This window comes from Callorhinus ursinus, unplaced genomic scaffold (assembly GCF_003265705.2).
Source record: "Callorhinus ursinus isolate GAN/ISIS: 27379988/994484 unplaced genomic scaffold, GSC_fseal_2.0 scaffold119, whole genome shotgun sequence".
NCBI lineage: Eukaryota > Metazoa > Chordata > Mammalia > Carnivora > Otariidae > Callorhinus > Callorhinus ursinus.
Window position 1 is genome coordinate 234,812 of NW_027397181.1, and position 13,214 is coordinate 248,025.

At 47.2% G+C, this 13,214-nt stretch overlaps 1 protein-coding gene across 2 annotated transcripts in view; it reads right to left on the reverse strand.

Annotated features, from left to right (window-relative positions):
* Positions 1–13,214, reverse strand: part of CHCHD6 (coiled-coil-helix-coiled-coil-helix domain containing 6) — a 269,141-nt gene that overhangs the window by 99,200 nt on the left and 156,727 nt on the right. Inside the window, exon 5 of one of the 2 annotated variants that reach the window (XM_025860281.1) lies at positions 12,765–12,848. The exons of the other annotated variant lie outside the window; for it this stretch is intronic. Coding sequence (XP_025716066.1) covers positions 12,765–12,848 — 84 coding nt within the window. The remainder of the gene's footprint in view (positions 1–12,764; positions 12,849–13,214) is intronic. 2 annotated transcript variants of the gene reach the window in all.

Consider the following 13,214-nt stretch of genomic DNA (forward strand, 5'->3'; position numbering starts at 1 on the left):
AGAGTCCCTCCAGGCAGGAGAATCAACAGTGATTATGGTGCATAAACAGGCCTTCGTAAAGCAATGAACATGATCACTTAATTAGTAATAAAAAAGTACAAATTCAAAGACCAATTTTTGCCCATGAAATTAACAAACTTAAAAACCAATCAAAACGGGGAAGGGAGAGAGCTTTACATGTACCACCTAATAGGAAAATAAAAAAAATCATATGAAGAGGCAGTTCTCAAAAGAAGAAATACAAGAGGCCAACAAACTTATGAGAAGATGCTCAGCCATATTAATAATTAAACAAATGCAAAAATTTTAGGCTGAAAAAAGGCTGTGATGGTATAGGTATGAGGAGGGGACTCTCAAGCCATTTTGTTGGTATATAATTCTGAAGAGAAATTTGGATGTCTCCATTAAAATTAACTATGGAAGACTAAAGAACCCTAAATGTCCATTAACAGGAAAATGGTGAAATAAATAATGTTGATCCCCACCATGTAGTCTTTAAAGGAACAAGGCAGATCTGATGGACAAAGAGAAGTGATGTGCAAAGTTGTCTAAGATGTATTGTTAGATGCAAGAAGCAAGTTAGTAAAGAATAAACTATGACCCCAACTGTAAAAAACAAACCATGTCTGTGTTCTTCACAGAAATAAGGCTGACAGTTGCAGGGGATGGCTGGAAGCACATTTACCAGTGTTCCTGCTGGAGAGTTGGAACCACACTTTGCATGCTTTCATAGTGCTTGAACTTCTTGCAAACATGCACTACATTTGTAATTAATTTTAAAAAGAAAAAGGAAAATAGCCCATGTTGCTGAAGGAAGGGAGGCTGGTGCCATCATGTACTACGAAAAGAAGTGTGTACTGTTATTAGCCCCGCTACACAGCAGTCTGGCAAGGTGAAACCCCAAGCCTGAAGAATGGACAGTCTATGGCTCAGCACCTGCAATTCTAAATATTTTTCCTAAGAAGAAAGCTGAATTCAGGCAGCTTGTAAGGATAAGCTTTTTTTTTTTTTTTCTAATAGGAAAAGCCTAGAGCAACATAACAATGCAGTGGTAGGAAAGAGTAGATTACGGCACATTCATAACAAGTAGTACACAACTAATTAAGTGTAGAAATAGATTTGATGTGGAAAAATGGTTCACAATAGTTTGAGTTTCAAAATGGTTACTGAAGAGCATCATGGTTATGTTACCATTTTTGCAAATACAGTTGACCTCTGAACCATGCAGGGGTTAGGGTAGTGATGACATAGAGTCAAAAATCCTCCACAGAGTCGAATATCCATATGTAATTTTCTACTGCCCCAAAAACTTAACTACTAGTAGCCTATTATTGACCAGAAGCCATACTGAATCGAGACAGTCGATTAACACATATTTTGTATGTTATATGCATTATATACTCACAATAAAGTAAGCTAAATAAAATGTTGTTGAGAAAATCATAAAGAAAATACATATACCATACTGTATAGGAGAAAATCTGTGTATTAAGGGGCCCATGCAGTTCAAACCCATATTATTCAAGGGTCAACTGTATTATAACATGGCCAATATTACCATAATAGAAACAGGTTTTGGCAGTGTCCACCAAGATGCTAACAAAGGTTACCTCCCTAGGTAGGGTGTCTGATTTGGCAAATTTGATTTTATTCTTTGGGCTTATCTGAAATTTTTGTTTTTTCTACTGTGAACACATGCTACTTAAGAAATAAGTATAAGATCAGTGGGTTAAGCATCCAACTCTTGGTTTCGGCTCAGGTCATGATCTCAGGGTCGTAAGAGCAAGCCCTGCATCGGGCTCTGCACTGGGCGTGGAGTCTGCTTAAGATTCTCTCTCTCTCTCCCTCCCTCTGCCCCTCCTCCCTCATTCTCTCACAAAGGAAGGAAGGAAGGAAGGAAGGAAGGAAGGAAGGAAGGAAGGAAGGAAGGAGAGAAAGAAAGAAAAGAAAAGAAAGAAGGGGCAATTTTTTAAAAGGGCAATGATGCCCCATGGCTGGATAAGCTCCAAGCAGAAAACTGGGTAATTTCCATGATGCCAAGCACCAAGGCAGGGTTTTTGTAACAGAGAGGTCGTCTGGCTGCCCTGCCGGCACCACACAACAGGCAGTTATACTCGGAGAACCACCTCCACCTACTTCCAGGCACCTAAGCCCAAAGTGCTACTGACTGCTCTGGGCTGTCATTTGTCCTGATTGCTGAGCCACCATGTCAGGCATCTCTGTCTCTCAGGCACTAAGTTTGCTCTGGGGACAAAACAGTGAGTTAGGGGGCAGCCCTGCACAGAAGGAGCAGCAGGAAGTGGTCAAAGAAGGCCTCTGGGGTGATGTTAATGTCAGGAGAGAGGCCGTGTGTCCAGAGAACATGTCGGGTAGACACGCAGCCAAGGCCCAGACCACAAAGCCCTGCAGGCCAGGCTCAGGAATCCCAGCTTTCTTCTGAATGCATCAGGGAGTCGTTGATGAACACTAGAAATGATCCTCCTGCAACAAGGAGATACCAGATCATAGATGGAGGATCTGGTAAAAAGGACACCAGCAGGGAGGTGATGGTTTCAGCTCAAGAGAGAGATTAGCCAGGGGCTGCCACTATGACAGGAGGACAAAGGAAGAACAGGAGCTATTAGCTCAGTAACCAGGACAGGACTTGGTCACCAGGGCAGTGAGATGGCAGAGCACTAGAAGGGAGAGACCAAAGGGTAACCTCAGATTCTGTCTGCAGCATCTCACCACCACCATGGCCAAGGGCTGAAGGAAAGGCCCAAAGGAATTCACCTGGTCCAGTCGAGCTGATCGAAGCTGGGAGGGGAAGAGCTGAGAAGGAAAGGAAAGGGAGAGACCACAGAGTGCCTATTTAATTAGAATTATTTGTTTAAATGGGTCTTTTCCAGCAGGGATAGGTGGTAACCTGCATACATGATGGACAGGCACTTCTGGCTCTTCAAGCCATAAGGGCCTATTTAGGAGACTAAATGCACTGGGGAAAACCAACAGACAATAACCGTGGTGCAGGAAGTGCTGCATGTTAATGCAGCTGCTGCCAGAAATGGTGCAGAAACCACTTCAAGAGGAGATACCGATTGAGCCCAAGCTTAAAGGACCCAAGCAACAGTAATGGAGGGAGTGACATAAATCCACAGCCGTGAATAGTGACTTAACCACTGAGGTTAGCCCTTCTCCCCACATGATCATTTAGCCTCCTAATGAGGTATGCAGTTGGCTCTTCCCTTCTCTGGACCAGGTTCCACACCATGAAGGAGAAAGATGGGAATATAAACCTAACGAGTTTTTGCAACAAGTTGCTGGCATAAAAAAGGGGGGAGGGTCTGTTCTGAGTGACAAAAGACTTAAAAGCCTAAGAATCAATTATAACGTGGCAACTCCAGTGAATCCTGACTTAACACCAGCAACAAACAAGCACAAACAAAAACACTGGGAAAAGGTATTTTTGAGGAAATCAGGGAAATCAAGGTTAACTCCCTGAGGCAAGATAACAATATTGTAGTTATGTAAGAAAAGGTCTGTATTTTTCAGAGACACATACTGAAGTATGTAGAGGGAAATGTCCTGGTCACTGGGATTTGCTTCAAAGCAAAGAAAAGAAGAGAAAAAAAAAGAAATAAATATGAGCAAATGTGGCAAAATTGTTAAGTTTGGGGGACAGGGACAGAGAGCTTCATTATACTATTCTACTGTTCTGCTTAGTGTAAATTCTATCATAGATCTTTTTTTCTTAAGATTTTATTTATTTGAGAGCAAGAGAGACAGAGTGTGTGTATGTGCACGTGTGAGTGGGGGAGGGGCAGAGAGCGAGGGAAAAAGAAAGAATCCCAAGCAGACTCCCTGCTGAGCATGGAGCCGGACATGGGGCCGGATCTCACAACCCTGAGATCAGGACCTAAGCCAAAACCAAGAGCTGGAAGTTTAACCAACTGAGCCACCCAGCGCCCCTATCATAGATCACTTTAATTCAGTTTCTTTTTAAGATTTTACTTATTTATTTGAGAGAGAGAGAGCGTGAGAAAGAGTGCGCAGGAGTAGGGGGGAGGGGCAGAGGGAGAAGCAGACTCCCCGCTGAGCAGGGAGCCCGATGCAGGGCTTGATCCCAGGACCCTGGGATCATGACCTGAGCCAAAGGCAGACGCTTAACCGCCTGAGCCACCTGGGTGCCCTGTTTTAATACAGTTTCAAACAGTACTCTGAGCAGCTGACCAGGGCAGCTGACTGATGAACAACTGATCCCTGCATTTAGCCTGCCTGGGCCCATGGACGGCAAACTGACTGCTATGATCCCAAATCATTCACGTGACAACTGCTGCCCATTTCAAAGTCTGCTTCTTTACCTATACAGAGGGGATGATGGTAGCAGTTCCTACCTTGCGGGACTGCCTTGCAGATGTGATGAATGAGAACATGTGATGCATTTGGAACACACCTGGCCCTTTGACAGCCAAGATTCAAACAAGATCAGCTGTCATTTTATCACTCAGCTCACTGGGTCATTGTGCAGGCCCAAGGAGGCAGTTCAGGAGAGGTGTCCAGCCAGTGCTTTGTACATGGGAAATACTCAGCAAATGTTAGCTACTGAGCACCAAGAAAGCCAACACCAAGAAAGCCAGCCTCAGAGACAGAGAGTTAGTTAGCAACTCTCAATTCCTATTGATAGATGAGAACTCCTACTCCTGTTTTACAGACGTGGATTCAGGAAGACCTGTCTAAATCTTGGACCTGGAGTTGAATGGCTGTGAAACCTTGCTCCATTCCTTAACCTCTCTGAGCGTCCTCATTTTCATCTGTGATGAACATTCCTCCCCCACCCAGCCCCACCAAACCTAAGTGATGTAACTTAGGCATTGTACGTAGTCAGGAGGGGTGGTGCAGCCCATTCAGCAGGGCTCCTGGAGCAGACATCTATCCCACGGAAGCCTGGCCACAAGGCCCAGAAAGGCCACCGCCTCTCCACATGTGCAACAGAGGGGTAGTCTCTGCTCCCTCCTCACCTCCCAGGTTACTGTGAGATAAAAGGATTTCTGTGAAGAGGAGACTGTGAGGTAAAGAAACAGACCTCTGGCAAACACACCAGAAGTAACGTACAGAGTAGATGCAGGTAGTGTGGGACCAGGAGGCAGTGGTACCAGAGGTGGTGGAGGAAGCAGTGGCGGTGGCAGAACCCAAGATTTAAAAGCATCTACCTCCAGAGCCTGTGACTAACCCTTACTCTCTATGGTGGAAAACCTGTAAGACTCATGGACACAGCTACCAGGAACCAGAGTCCTGGTTATATTCTTAATTAGCTAGGTGACCTCTGGGGACAATGGGAGCAACAACAGTTATATTATTAGATCTGGCTGGTAACAGTAATGGCAGGTGCCATTTATACCACAGTTATATTACAACGGACTAGGTCCTGTGTCACGTCCTTTATTATCTTGAAAATATAATTACTACTGTCCCCATTGTAAAGATGAAGACTCCCAAGGCTCCAGGGTTTAAGTGACTTAATCTTGCCTGTAAAGCCAGCAGGTGGTGAAGTTGTAATTCAAACCCAGGTCTCGCCAGATCTAAAAACCCAGTGCTTGCAGCCATACCAAGTGATTCTCAAACCATTTAGCTGCCTTGGGGCCCTTTTCTTATCTGTGAAAATAATTGGATTGGATCAATGGTTCTCAGTTTCTTTGTTTCCCCATCAAAAGACCCAGGTCCCACCAGCACAGGTATAAAAAGCCCATTCTCACTAAGAAAGGCTGTCCCGAATCTCTAAGCAGTATGTTTTTTCACTTATCACTTCCAGTACACTGTTGAGAACACACAAATGGCCATTTTTATGCTGGTACCATTATGAAAAAGTGGTACAAGTTGGGTAACAGGTGTGTGGGTATCCTTCTTTAGCTGCTGGGGGGACAACTTCTGGACTCAACAATCTTCAAAAGTCCCTTGGGCTCAGAGCAGTCAGGTACAGAACTGTTCCTCACAGTGATCAGGGGTAGGCTCCTTTCCCACATGGGCCAATTTCTTGCTGCATTGCTTTTAGGTCACTCTTATCTGTTCCCTCCTCTAAATTCCCAATGCTCTGGAAGCTTCTCTCCACAGGCATGCCACACTGGGAATACCTGCCATGCCTCAGTCTTGCATCCTAAGTGGTGAGCCCCTCTCTGCCTCTCTGGTACCAACATTGAGCCTGACACAAAGCAAAGCCCACCCTCAGGAGAAAAGCCTGCTGGCCACTCAGAGCACTTGGCAGTCAGCAGTTTTTCCAACAAGACAGATGGCTCGCTCACCACGCGGCTAGAAGTCACTCCACCTCCAGAGCCAGAGGGCGACTCCTCTAGGGTGAAGGCAGCCCTTCCCAATGCATGCCCTCTGACCCCCGTGGGGACCTGGTTTCCACTGGACCACTCAGGGACACATTATGAATTCTCCCCCTCCCATAAATATGGTCAAGTCACTCCCTCTTAAATCACCAATGTTCTCTCTTCGATGAAACTTCTTGAGAGAATGGTCTCTACCTGTTTCCTCTACTTCCCGAACTCACTGCAGCTCTAATCCCACAAGTAACCCGGCTTCGGTCTCCACGGCAATACTGGAAAGGCTCTCTCAACACAACTCACACGTCCTTCAAAGTGCAATCAAGAGGCCTCTCCTCTAGCCCTCCCTGGCCTGTAGCATTTGGCACTGTTGACCACCATCTGAACTACTTTCTTCCCAAGCTGATTTGGGAGGCAGTATGGCGTGGTGGGAAGAGCAGAGACTTCAGAGCTCTGACTTCATCCATCAGCTTCATGGCTTCTGGCAGCTCATTTAACCTGATTCCCAGTTTCTTCATTTGTAAAATGTGTAATATAATCTACCTTGCAGGGTTGCTGCAAGGATTAGCGATAATTTATGTAAAAGAGCCTGGCACATAGCAGATGCTCATAACATCGTGGTGGCTGTCATCTTGTGGGACACAGAACTCCATGTCTGACACTCTCAAGCATCTGCTGGCCATCTCTACCTCGTATGTGCAGGTCTGAAATTAAACTCACAGCCTTCCCCAAGTGTCATGGCTCACCTGAATTTTTCTCTTTCTCTCAATGGCACCATTATTCTTCTGGACATTCAAGCACAACTCCTTCTCCAGCTGACAGCTCTCTTCAAGAACTCCTAACATTATCCTAAAGGAAGGCTATAATTGTTAGCCAGTCATCTGGGTCCCTCATGATGTGACCCCAATCTATTTTTATAGCTTCCCCACCCACTGCCAATAGTCACATGGGAGCACCTGGGATGGGGTCTCTTTCCAGAAGCCCTGCCTTCTTCACATCCTGCCCTGAGGGCTGCCTGCTCCATCTTGCTCCTTCTCTAAACACGGCTTCCACCAAGAAGCCTTCCTCCCTCTCCCGGAACCCCCACTGCGTCACTATTTCCTGCTTGTGCATACACACTTTCCTTTCTTTATTCTTGCAAACATCTACTAGGCACCTATTCTATGGCAGACACTGCATCCCCAGCCCTTAGTGATGAATCACCCCTGATGAATAAGACCAGCAAGAACTTTGAGCTTCCAGGCCTTCACAGCCTGGAAGGAGAAACAGTCAAAAATGCCAACAGCCACACGATAGTGTGGTAAGTGCTAGAACACACAAGGGGCAAAGGGCCTAGGAAAGTGCAGAGAGGGGGTGGCAGGTGATACGGCTGGTGCCTTAAGGCAGGCCAGCCTTCCTCAGCTGCATCCAACTTTGTATAAAGTAGAACATGCTAACAGAAAAGTGCAAAACCTCCCAGCACAGCTTGATGAATTCTCACCACCGAACCCACCTGTGGAACTAGCACCCATGTCAAAAAAGGGAGCTTTACCCTACCCCACATATTTACCCTACCCCTACATACTCTCTTCCTCATTACAACCCCAAAGATAACCATTATGCCACTTTCTACCACCACAGATTAGTTCCGCTGTGTTCGAACTTCAGGTAATACATCCATCCAACGTGGATGTATTCTTCTCTGGCCCTTCTGCTTAGCGTTCTGTTGGGGAAAGTCACCAACATCGCTGCCTGTGGCCACAACCTGTTCATTCTCATGCCCCTCTGGGCCTCCACTGTGACAACTGCCATGATTTATCTTTTCTCCCATTGACAGCTTGGGGGCAATTGTGAATGATTCGGCAATGAACACTCCATGGTTTTTGTCTGGTTCTTCAGTGAACCTACGGACACATTTCTGTTGGGCACAGAACTGCCGGGTCATAGGGTATGCCTGTGTCCAGCTTTAACAGACAATGGCTAACAGTTTTCTAAGGTGGCTTCACCAATTTACCCCCTGCCAGCAGTGTGTGAGGGCTCAGGTTAACCATGGCCTTGCTAGCACCTGGTGGTGTCCATCGCTCCCATGTTAACTGTCCTACTGAGTATGTAATGGTGTCACCTTATGGTTGTGACTGCATTTCCTTGACATGTGTGAGGCTAGGCCCTCTCCACGTGTTCCCTACCAGTGGGCCACCTTCTCTTGTAAAGCAGAATCCTCTGTATTTAACTCCTCTTCCTCTGCATCCTAGAGCAGCTCCTGTTTTCCTGAACAGACTCTGACTGGCACCCCCAGGGACACCAGGCAGGGGGCTGTTTAGTGCTGTCACTGAGAAAGCTGCAGGCTTGGCAGGATCACATGACAGTTGTTCCTTAAAAAAAGAAAGCTGGAGTAGAAGCAAAGAGAAAAAACGGGAAAAGGGCTGACTGTTCACATATCAATGTTGGGATGGCATGTGCACCCAACGGGGGCAGGAATAGAGATTTACATTCTGGGAGAAAGAGCCCGAGATCCAGGAAGAACCCACATATTTCTCAGGTTCTCCCTGCCTCCAGTCTGTGAAGCTAGACCCCCAAAATGCACTCCCCACTTTGCAGTTGCTGAGTTTGGAAAAAAGTGAGACCATTTTTACAGGGCTGCCAGGCCTGGTCACGGGGAGCGGGCACTCAGGCATCCTCCCACCTGGGGTCCTCTTCCTCACATCTCCCTCCCCTCCCAAACTGAGCTGTGAATTCCCTGAGGAAGGAACCACAACTGTTGGAGCCATCCCTGGGCACTGAACAGAATTAAACAAATATGGAATTAGTGAATGGCTATGCATTTATTAAAGAAGGGGGAAAAGGACGGAAATGACATGAAAGAGAACCGAATAGTTCTGCATCAGATACTCATACACAAATGAGCGCTCATCCTCCAAACAACTGGCAGGTCAGTCCTCAAATTCCCGTTTCAAAGATAAGAAAGCTGAGGCTTTGGAACTTACAACTTGCTCAGAGTCAGAAGGCTAGTAAATTATTGAGGCTGAACTAGGGCTCGTTCCCCACCACCTCCCCGACTTGGCCCCGTGGCTGAGGGCAGAAGACACATTTTTGGCCAGTCAGGGTGGTCAGCTCAATGGCTGTCGGGTTCACAGCCACCCGGCACCCAGGCTTCCACCAGAAGACGGTAGACGTTGCTGGTTCTGATGGGGCACAAGTCACCATTAGCCCCGAGAGAGCTGAATCGAGGGGGAGTGTGGGTGAAGTCTACTCCCAGTTCTTCAGTTTACTATAGGAAACCACAGAGGGCAGCTGAGCAAAGGTTCTGGGAGGACAGTTAAGCTGGCAAGAGGTTCAGTAGCCACACCTTTGACAGTCAAGGTGGTACACAGCTTCACCTTCCTGGACTCTACGCCCAACATACAGAAATGGAAAATGGTCCTGTTCTCTAACACTGTCAGGCACATGAGAAACACCCAGTTGTGCGCAGCACATGGTCTCTATACTGCTTTGCACAGAGCCGTCTTCTACTCCTCTGCATCCTGAATGACAGACGGATGCCATGGCAGGCATTCAAGAAAAGCCCAGTGAAGCCCAGAGAGGAGGCTTCTGCATCCCAGAGAGCAGCCGCCCACTGATGATAAAATCCATCTCAGCATGCCTACATCTATGCACGTGTACACACATTCACCTATTAAGCCAAACCTGAAGCATTAGGACTTGAAAGAGAATTGCCAACAACCACTGCACACTAAAGAGAGGAGCCAACTTTTGCTAGGCACTGGAACATGCCAACACCTTTCAGACATTACCTCCTCTAATGTCCCCATTGACACCCTAAGGAAGGCACCCGCACCTCCATTTTATAAACAAAGAAACTGAGACATGAGGACGCACAGTGTGGCCGCAAAGGGCAGTGGTGCAGGGCCGCATGTGGGCCCAGGTCCACCGTGAGCACATGCTGCCACTGCTTCACAGCTTGCATGTGAACACCATGTCTGGGGTTTGCTCCCAGGTGCCATAAGACCCTCACCAGGCCCCGGCATCCCCAGCAGCTCACTGCTCTCTGTGATGAAAGGAAAAACACTCCTCACTTAGATCTTGTAGTGTGGGCGTGAGGAACAATTACTCAGAAAGATTATAAAGCATAGGAGCCCTACAAAATATGATTTCCACACTCAAGAATAATCATCTAGGGAATAAATACTGCAGTACAAAGGGGTCAAGACATCTCCTCCCCCTTGAAAATGAGTCTAGATTCTGCACAGGATTTCCCTACTTGCCAATCACAACGGGCCAGCCCTCGAAAACAGTGTCCTCCAGGCGGAAGGGCAGCAGGGTTCCAGCTGAGAGGCCAGTGGACACAGCATGGCACCCCCATAAGCCCAGGCCTCTGTGCCCCCTTCCCAACCTTTCCTGGCCCCTGACCATGCTCCCAACTATTTTGTGTGGTCGAGGATGATTCAGCAGCTGTTCCAAGTTTCCCCCTGAACAGGTTTCCACCATCAGTTTCTAAACTTAAGAGGAAACGGGAAAAAAAAAAAGAAAGGAGCCTGCTGATTGGAAGGCCCTTAAGCTGTGTGTACAGAAGCTGAAAATGTCAAGGTCTGAGAGTATTCAACAAATGAAAGCAGAATTATATAAAAGCAACAGCTAATAAAAAAGATTGTCGGATGCCGTGTTCTTCATCTTCCCAGCCATTACGGGAATAAAATTATCCACGGAGAAGATGGAAAACCTTTCTCAAGACTGGTACAATTAAGTTTTAGGACTGTGCCTCTTTGCTCCCCCTTCTCCAGTGCTCCTTCTACCCCCTAACCCCCCACCCCATTTCCCTTACCGATCTCTAGTTTCCAGGATGTTGGAGGTGCTTTCCGTTTGTATATTATCACCAGCAAAATGCTAGTATTTAAGAGTCAGGCAGGTGATCATGTTTTTGCACCTCCTTCTGGAAGCATTCAATAACTTCACAATCATGTAGGAAAACCTCATTTTAGAAAAAGCCCACATCTGCATATGTAAGGAGTCTGGGCTTCCCTGTAGGATGAGGGGAAGAACAGATGAAAAGGAAGGGCTCATCCAGGAGAATCTCCTTTCCTTCAGCAAAGCAGAGAGCTGGGCTGAAGGAGAACTACGGTGGGGATGAGAAAGGAGAGTGACAAGGGGAAAACAGATTTGAGACACAAAAACGCTGTAAGGCTACTGCCCTTCACCCCAAGCAGACACCCGCAAACATGCTTCTAGGAGCCAAACCCAGAGAGGGAAATGCAAGAGGAGCGCAGCAGGAGACCGCAGAATTACACACATAACAACACAAAAAAATCTGCGCTCATGAACATATGGGCAACTGTGCTAATTAGAGCTATGGCTGGTGGAATGTTTTTACCCTTTTCCAGGATCTCAAATCACAATCCTTGTCATTACAGCTACAGTCAAACCTGGGCAGGAGGTCGTTCCAGGAAACCTCTCCTTGTTAAGGACCACCTCTGTAAGCCGCTCGAGGTGCCCTGCTGGCCTTCAGGATGACGCCGACGCTACCCCCGGCGGGCGGTGCTGGGTGTCCACATGACAATTCTGCCCGTCCCCTAAAACACCCTGCAGGAGGTGGACAGGAGTGTCCCCGGACCAAGGAGTGTCCCTCCTGTCCCATCGTCTGGAAATCCAGAAATCCACGTTTCCGCCAGCCTCCAGTGTGCCATGCCACAGGAGAAAACTCCTATGGAAATCAAGCCCCTCAGGCAAACTGTCAATTTCAAAGCTCCAAAGCGTGACAAACGATTCGCGAAGATTTGCCTGCAATAAGCTGATGGCTCAGGTTGCCTGGCATGCCATCTCAGACAGAAGGAAGAACAATTTTTTTAAACCTCCCAACCATCTCCTTCCATGTTTTAAGCTGTTTCTTTGAAAAACCTGTCATGATCAACAAATTAAGCCCCCCCAAAAGTAAGCAAGTTACCAAATGAATTTTCAAGAGTCGTTGTAGGCTTAACAACAAAAAAAAAGGAATGATGATATGTCTTTGAATCTCATTTATTTCAAAGGCTTATCCCTAGAAAAGTAGGGAGTGTGTAGCCATGGTGCACTTTGATCTCCCCAACTCCCAGGAGAAAATCAATAATACAACTTTAATATATTTGTACAGCAAGACTTCACGTTATTATTATTTTTATCCAATGCAGCTTAACTAAAGCCAGAAAGGTAGGCTAGGTCTCAGCACCGCCCTGTGGTGAAAGTGAATTTTTTCTAAAACTGAACTACAGCACAGCCAGCCGCAGTCACAAAAAGTGGGCCAATTAAAAAACCAATTATGTCTGTGAATACAACTTGTGGAAAGGGTGGGGGTATGGTGCTTCCAGGCACAGGAGGGCAGGTCCGCAGGGGGACCGGCTGCTGGGGCAAGTGGGGAATCGGGAGTGCAGGCTCCTCTCTGCCCCACAGCGGCGGTGAACCCTGGGTGGAGGCTTTCAGGACCTGGCCCCCCAAGGCAGCCGACAGGAGCCTTACCTTCCTCCCAAGGCGCCCCAGCTGCTCCTTACAGAAGGTGTCACGGCGGCTCAGCTCTGCCTCCCGGCTCTCCAGCTCCCTGGCCTAGTGGGAAGAGAACAAAGCCCACATTAGCCGGCAGCAGCTGGGCTGAGCTGTGGGGAAAAACCAGGGAGATTCTGTTCCCAGAGACACTGACCATGCAAAGAGCAGCCATCATGAGTTGAAAACCTACGCTATGCTACATCACTTACGTACCCTACAGAGGACTTCAAGGTGCATAGCTGCTAGAGTCATTTCACAGAAGACCAGCACTCACGTTTACTGAGTATTTACTATGTGCCAAGTACTGGTCCAAGTGCTTCCCATAGACTTTCTCATTTGACCCTCACAACACCCCTAAAAGGTAGGCAGGAATATTATGATGCCCCTGTAGGTGAAGAAATGGAGGGGCTAAGCGACTGTCTCAGC